At 48.4% G+C, this 7937-nt stretch overlaps 1 protein-coding gene across 1 annotated transcript in view; it reads left to right on the top strand.

The window, feature by feature from the left end:
- Positions 1-4804: 4804 nt before the first annotated feature.
- Positions 4805-7937, top strand: part of LOC142312950 (uncharacterized) — a 93345-nt gene continuing 90212 nt past the window's right edge. Inside the window, exons 1-5 of the mRNA XM_075351938.1 lie at positions 4805-4959; positions 5365-5499; positions 5629-5808; positions 5890-6013; positions 6097-6194. Coding sequence (XP_075208053.1) covers positions 5422-5499; positions 5629-5808; positions 5890-6013; positions 6097-6194 — 480 coding nt within the window. The 5' untranslated portion in view covers positions 4805-4959; positions 5365-5421. The remainder of the gene's footprint in view (positions 4960-5364; positions 5500-5628; positions 5809-5889; positions 6014-6096; positions 6195-7937) is intronic.

Raw genomic sequence — 7937 nt, 5'->3', positions numbered from 1 at the left:
ATGCAGACGCGGCTTCTAAAAAATCCCTTACCGCCCTCCCGTTTGCAGGAGGTCGGCTGTTTGGAGACAGGCTCGATCAGATTATCGCCAAGGCTACGGGAGGAAAGAGCACCTCTCTTCCACAGCTGAGACCAAGATGTATTCCGCGTCGCTTGCCGACCTCAAGGTTTTAGCCTTTTCGCAGCTTCAGTTCCACTACACATCCTAGGAGGAACAGATCCCCGCAGAGAAACAGGAAGAACCCATCTTTCAAAACAAACCCTTCCTGGCGTTCTAGGCCACACCAGCCAGCCAAATCAACATCCAGATCACAGCGCTACTCCACCAAATGACTCGTGGTCTCTGCGTGCCAGCGCAGACCAGGTGGGGGGGCACCTTTCTCATTTCCAACACGTCTGGCTGCCTTTGATCACGGACGCCTGGGTCAGAGAAATTCTAGTATCTGGATACAAAATAGAGTTCTCATCAATTCCTCCAAGTTGGTTTTTTCCCCTTCTCATCCTCCCGAGTCAGACGCGCGAGCTCGCCCCTTTTTTCACGCCATCGAATCTCTGCTCCGCTCAGGGGTCGTGATTCCAGTTCCAAATTCGGAAAGTTTCAAGGGAGTATACTCAAATCTCTTCGTTGTTCCCAAAAAGGATGGCACTGTTCGTCCTGTTCTCGACCTCAAGATTCTCAACAGGTATGTCAAACCCCGAAAGTTTCGCATGGAGTCCCTCCGATCGGTGATTGCCTCCATGGAGGTCGGCGAATTCCTCGCCTCTCTGGACATACAGGACGCATATCTGCACATCCCAATTGCCCATCAGCACCAGAAATTCCTGCACTTCGCTATAGCAGAAGATCATTATCAGTTTACCGCCCTACCTTTTGGCCTCGCGTCTGCGCCACGAGTGTTCACGAAGGTCATGGCTGCTGCCATGTCTATCCTACACTCCAGAGGAGTTTTGATGATCCCATACCTGGACGACTTGCTGATCAAAGGGTCTTCTTTCAACGACTGTCTCCTAAGTGTTCAGGTCACCATCGATACTCTGTCCCGACTAGGTTGGCTCATCAACCGGAAGAAGCCCTCTCTGACCCCGGCCCGCCGGATTACTTTCCTAGGCATGGAGTTCGATACCATCTAAGGACGCGTGTCCCTCCCACAGGAAGAGATTGGAAGGACCTCCAGACCCTCCACCATTCCAGAGTGTTGTCCATACGCTTTGGTATGAGAGTCCTCGGCTGGATGGTGGCGGCAATAGAGGCGGTTCCGTTTGCCCGCTTCCACCTTCGTCCCCTTCATCTATCCCTGCTGAACAAATGGGACAAGTCACTATTTACCTTAGATCGCAAGATACTTTTGCCCCTGGAAGCCCGCCGCTCGCTTCTTTGGTTGACCAACAGCCAAAATCTCTCCAAAGGAACGTCATTCTGACTGGTACACTGGCAGACAATCACCACCGATGCCAGTCTTCTGGGCTGGGGAGCGGTGGTCCATCAACACACGGCTCACGGTCAGTGGTCCTCCCAGGAAAGCCGGCTCCCGATCAACGTTTTGGAGATCAGAGCGGTCCTCCGAGCCCTGCAGACTTTTCAGCGCTTTATACAGGGATCGCCTATCAGGATCCAATCGGACAACGCCACGGCTGTGGCATACATCAATCACCAGAGCGGCACGAGGAGCGTCATGGCGATGAGAGAGGTGAAAAAGATCATACAGTGGGCAGAGTCTCACCACTCCAGGATCTCCGCGGTACATATTCCTGGCGTGGAAAATTGGGCAGCCGACTACCTCAGCAGACAGGGTCTGGCGTCGGGCGAATGGTCTCTCAACAGAGAGGTTTTCAAACAGATCTGCCACAGATGGGGGACTCCGGATGTGGACCTGATGGCCTCTCGGCTCAACAATCAAGTCCCACAGTTCATCTCCCGTTACCATGACCAGCAGGCGCTAGGAGTCGACGCTCTCATCCTTCCGTGGAATCAGTTCAGACTGCCGTTCATCTTCCCACCGCTTCCACTGATCCCAAGAGTCCTCAAGAAAATCAAGGCAGAGGGCATTCTAGTGATTCTCATTGCCCCAGAATGGCCCAGGCTAGCGTGGTTCGCATAACTCGCACAGCTCATCGCAGACACCTCATGGCGGCTTCCAGATCGGCCAGACCTGCTGTCTCAGGGTCCGCTCTTCCATCAAAATTCAGGGGTTCTCAATTTGACGGCATGGCTCTTGAATCCTGGCTACTAGCCCAGTCAGGCTTTGCTCCTGAAGTGATACAGACTATGGTCAGAGCTCGAAAGCCTCCCTCGTCAAAGATCTACTACCGCACCTGGAAGGCCTTTTTTTCAGTGGTGCGAGGTTAATGGCAATTCCTCTCCGTTAGTTCTGTCACTCCCGGCGCTACTGGCTTTCCTTCAGGCAGGTTTACAAGCGGGTCTCTGGCTGGCGACTATCAAGGGTCAGGTTTCGGCTCTGTCTGTTCTTTTCCAGATAGATCTGAAAATAAGGAGCGCTGATAGTGTAACACCAAAGTGATCAGTGGGGTATACCTGGAAAATATACACTCACCTGGATCAGTTGTGACAGTCACAACCACTAGTGCGCATGAGATAATGGCGTCTGCTGCAGCCCCACGTGGATGAGCATACAAGATAAGGCAGAAAAGGGGTTAATGCTGCGCATCAGCCAAATGAAGACGTATAATGTTGATGAAGATGAGTATTCTTTTTAAAAAGAATACTCATCTTCATCAACATTATACGTCTTCAATTGGCTGATGCGCAGCATTAACCCCTTTTCTGCCTTATCTTGGCTGTTCTTTTCCAGAGAAATCTAGCATCATGTCTACAGGTCAAGACGTTCATCCAGGGAGTCGCCCATCTGGTTCCGCCCTATCGTTCTCCGCTAGAACCATGGGACCTTAATCTGGTTTTAGGATCCCTCCAACTGGCTCCATTTGAACCACTCAAGGAATCCTCATTCTCAGACTTATCCTGGAAAGTGGCCTTTTTGGTGGCGGTCACATCAATCAGGAGAACATCTGAACTGGCGGCTCTTTCGTGACGGTCACCTTTTCTTGTTTTCCACCAGAACAAGGTTGTCCTGCGCCCGTCTCCTGCTTTTCTGCCGAAGGTAGTGTCTCCTTTCCACCTGAATGAGGAGATCGTGCTTCCATCTTTTTGTCCGGCACCCACTCGCTCCTTGGAGAGGTCACTGCACACACTAGACCTAGTGCGAGCGCTCAGGACTTGCGTCTCGAGAACTGCGCCTTTCCGCAAATCAGACAACCTGTTTGTCCTGTCTTCTGGCTCCAAGAGGGGCATGCCGGCGTCCAGGGCTACCATTGCAAGATGGATCAGGTCAGCCATATCAGAGGCCTACTGGATCAGGGACAAGTCCCCTCCGAGGGGAGTAAAAGCCCATTCCACCCGTGCAGTTGGGGCGTCTTGGGCAATCAGACACCAGACGTCAGCCGAACAACTCTGCAAAGCCGCCACGTGGTCCAGCCTTCATACCTTCGCCAGGTTTTACAAGGTCCACACCCAGGCGTCAGCGGATGCCTGCCTTGGGAGAAAGGTGTTGCAGGTGGCCGTCGCACACCTATGAAAAGCTAGTAGACAGTTGGACAGAGCTTTCCCACAGAATTTTGTGATTGTTGTTGTATCTGTGGGATTGCTTCTGTACCCACCCAGGGACTGCTTTTGGACGTCCCATGGTCCTGTGTCCCCCAATGAAAGCGATAGAGAAAGAAGGATTTTTGTGTACTCACCGTAAAATATCTTTCTCTGAGTCTTCATTGGGGGACACAGCACCCACCCTGTTTGGATTGTGAGGTCTTAGCTTGCCGGATGTTCCCGTTTTCTTTATGGGTCAATGTTCTTTCCACCTGGCTATTATACGTTTATGTATACATGTTCATAAGGTACTGTGTGTCACCACACGTTTTCTCTTGAAATTACCTTGTTTAGTTATGGTTGTTCAGGTTTCTCCTACTACTGCTTGTACACTAAACTGACATAGATCCGCCTCCGGCTCAGGGTGTACACTGCCAGGGAGGAGCTAACTCTTTTTATGTTCACTTAGTGTCAGCCTCCTAGTCACAGCAGCATACACCCATGGTCCTGTGTCCCCCAATGAAGACTCAGAGAAAGAGATTTTACGGTGAGTACACAAAAATCCTTCTTTTGCTTAAATACCTTTTCTAGGCTTTTTTTTTTTTTTTTAAAAAAATCAAAAAAGAATCCTCATTAGTGCGATCATACAACATACAAGTCTCTGATCGCTCATATATTACACTGCACTACTGTATTGCAGAGTATTATCCTCCTGTCAGTGTAATACTAATGGCCCCATACACTGGAGATATCTGTTGGCTGAACGATATTCCATCTTAAAGCTATCTCACCCGACTGACCATACTCACAACTGTTCTACTCGGCTGGGATTTCCTGTGGTTTCTATGAGTCAGTAGTTGGCAGATTCCTCTAGCTGAGGATTATCTCCAGGAAGAAGAACAGATCAGCTTCTGAATTTTAGTATGCCAGATCCTTCTCTCATCTGACATCATCATTATCATCATGTTATATTGTCGATCAATTCCCCCTGAAATGAGCAGTTTCAGCAAACATTAATCTAATGCATATTGGAGCCATAAGAGGTAACTTTTGTAATTGGAGCAATAATGGCGGTCAAATGGAGCGCTGTGGAAAAAAAAGGCGATTTGGACCAAGGATAAAACAAACCTTTTTATTGAACCCTCTATCTGAAAACAACGCGTTTCGATAGTCTAGCTTATCTTCATCAGGTGTTAGGACCTGTGGTGACACACTGCCGGTTCACTCGGATCACGTGACGACACCCGGAAGCAAGACCGAAGCGGCGGCCACATGTGTCCAGCCAGAACAGATTCCACCAGCTCCCACGGTCGATTACATACACTTCAACTGGGGTTGTGCAGGTGTGCACAACCCCAATAGGTGAGCAGCCTTTCGGCACAATTGTCATTTATTCCCTGCCACAGGTACAATCATAGCATGTCCCTTTACTTATCTTCCTCATAAGAGGTAACTTAAACAGAATGTTGGAAACTAATAAAAATACCATCGTTGCTTGGGTCTCCCGCCAGTCTCTGTATTTCCTACTCAGTCCCAAAGAACTCCAATCAGTTGCCTGAGCAGTTACCAACATAGCCAGTGATTGAGAGCATGGAGGAAAAGTCTGATTCAGCAATTCAACTTATGTTCCAGACCGTACAAGACCAGAGAGAGAACGATATCTACACATTATATCACCTGATATTTCTCCCTTTATTATCTCTAGTAATTGTATTATTACACGGGATCATTTATGATGTTCTACCAGCTCATCTTCTTCCCATTCAGGTCCCTACAATAGCAGATCCTCTATATAAGTGAGTTTTCCTGATTGACCTGTCAAGGATGGATATGGACAGGGACAAGATGGCGGAGAGGATATTACACCTCACCCTAGAGATCCTCTTCCGGCTTACTGGAGAGGTGAGAGATTCTGATGACGTCACATTACATCATTCTTATCTATGGGAATAACAGATGGACAGAACTGGAGAGGTGAGGACTCTGGAAATGTCTGTAGTGAGATTTATTACTGTGTCTCTCCATAACCAGGATTACACAGTAGTGAAGAAGACCTCTAGTGAGCGCTGTCAAGCCCCTGTGTCTGAGGGACGGGGAAGACCCCTGAGCCCAATCACAGGGCCTCCACCTAACCCCCTGATACATGAGGACAACAATGACCAGAAGATCCTAGACCTCACCTACAAGATGATTGAGCTGCTGACTGGAGAGGTGACACTGCTAGGAATGCTGGGACATTATACAGTAACGCTATGAAGGGATCGGGGGTGACGGTATCATTGTATGTGTCAGGTTCCTATAAGGTGTCAGGACGTCACCATCTATTTCTCCATGGAGGAGTGGGAGTATTTAGAAGGACACAAAGATCTGTACAAGGACGTCATGATGGAGGTTCCCCAGCCCCTCACATCACCAGGTAATAGACGGGACTAAATACACTAGGCCTATAATTATCTGTATGTAAGGAGTGAATTCAGTCCCTGTATGTGTTTCCTCCAGGTCTATCCAGTAAGAGGACAACACCAGAGAGATGTCCCCGTCCTCTTCTCTCACAGGACTGTAAACAAGAAGACCCCGATGTTCCTCAGGATCATCAGGTAGATGGAGAGAAGGTGCCATGAAATCTCCCTATGATTTGTAGACGGCTGTGAAGGTCTTGTGCTCAGTTTTGTTTTATCCACCAGTATTATATGTGTTATATTTGTGTAATGAGAGCGGTGGAAATGGCAGGATTAGAGCTGATCATAGATGGGACTTCTCCATCTGTTTGTGACTTTTACAACATTTGTTTCTGAGTAAAGATCTGACCCATATTAAAGAGGTGGTCCACTACAAAGCTTAGTGGCCACATCGATTTAATGCAGGGATAGAAGGCTTTTTTTAAATACTTTCTTTTTCCAGTTCAGCCTGTGAACGGCGCTATCACTGTCCGCTCATCCCCATCACGTGACCTAGGACGCTGCGACATCTGATGTCCGGTAATGCAAGAATTGGAAGTTGACCCGGCATCACTGGTAGGACCCAGTCTCTCTGGTTGATTGGGCTGTGAGCCGAGTTTCATCGCACGTCACAGCCCAGCATCTCGCACGCTCTCACCTTCACTGCTTAACAGAGCGCCGCACGCACGTATAATGCTGTGACATGCGATGAAACTCCGCCTACAGACCAGACATTCAGGGAGACTGGGTCCTGCCTCGGTGATGCTGGGTCTACTTCCAATTACGGAAGTTGACCCGACCTTACCGGACATCAGAGGTTGCAGCAACCTGGGTCACGTGATGGGGATTAGTGGACAGTGATAGCGCCGCTTATAGGCTGAAATGAAAAATACTTTGTTTACTGCTTTAAATTGATGTGGCCACTAAGCTGTGTTGTGGACCACCTCTTAAATATTGATATGGTAAAGTGCTTCTTCACTCTGATCTTCCTTCTGACTTGTTAACTTTAAAACATCACTTGTTAGCAACTGTATGTCGTCATCATCATTTACCTCTTGAGACACTAATGGTCATTCCCCACCGTCGAATTCTTCTGACCGTGGCTGCTCAAATATTTGGCCATCACATTGCACGATCTTGAAACATGCAGGTAAGGAGGCCAGAATTAACAGATGGAAATGTAAAGAGGTCCTCGGAGTGTCTAAATGTGGAATCACTTCTCTTCTTGGCATCGTGGGAGGAAGGAGGAACAGGGTGAGGATTATATGGTCTAGACTTTTGGCCAGAATTGACCGTGTGGAAGACAGGGTGGTGCTGGGAAATATACTAGATGCATTATCTGCCATCCAACTGCTTACTTCTTCGCACTGTTCTGGCATCAAGAGTGGTGTCCCGCTCCCCATTGCAAAAGGGGATTGGAAGCTAGGCCTTGTGGATGAGCATGTTGGCAGTGCTTTTGTAGGAGGCACAGTTTCACCTGACCCATGGTCTCGGCCTCTGCATACACAATCAGAATCATGTCCACTTTCCCATCTCTTGCCGCACACCTTGCACATATTAAACTAGGTAGATGATATATCCCTGCAAACTTTCCGGTATTAATAGGGAATATAATAGATGTTTCCCTGACAAAGGACTTTTGGGTTTTAGGTTGCAGCCTCTTAATCCAAATCTATCCCGCCTTCACCACCTACCCCTACACTAAATGCAGCAAACAGCGATATTACTAGGGAATAGAATAGATGTAGTCCTGACAAGGCATTTTCCGTTTTAGTTTGAAGCAGCAAGGACTGTAAGGCAATAATCCCTGCCTGTATGCCTCTAATTCTAACTTAACCCTCCTGCAGCAGCTCTCCCTACACAGTTTCCTTGGTAGTGTGTGCTGAGCGTCGCGTCACTGGG

This window comes from Anomaloglossus baeobatrachus, chromosome 5 (genome assembly GCF_048569485.1).
Source record: "Anomaloglossus baeobatrachus isolate aAnoBae1 chromosome 5, aAnoBae1.hap1, whole genome shotgun sequence".
NCBI lineage: Eukaryota > Metazoa > Chordata > Amphibia > Anura > Aromobatidae > Anomaloglossus > Anomaloglossus baeobatrachus.
Note: the sequence above shows the minus strand (reverse complement) of the source record. Positions and strands in the feature narration are given on the sequence as shown.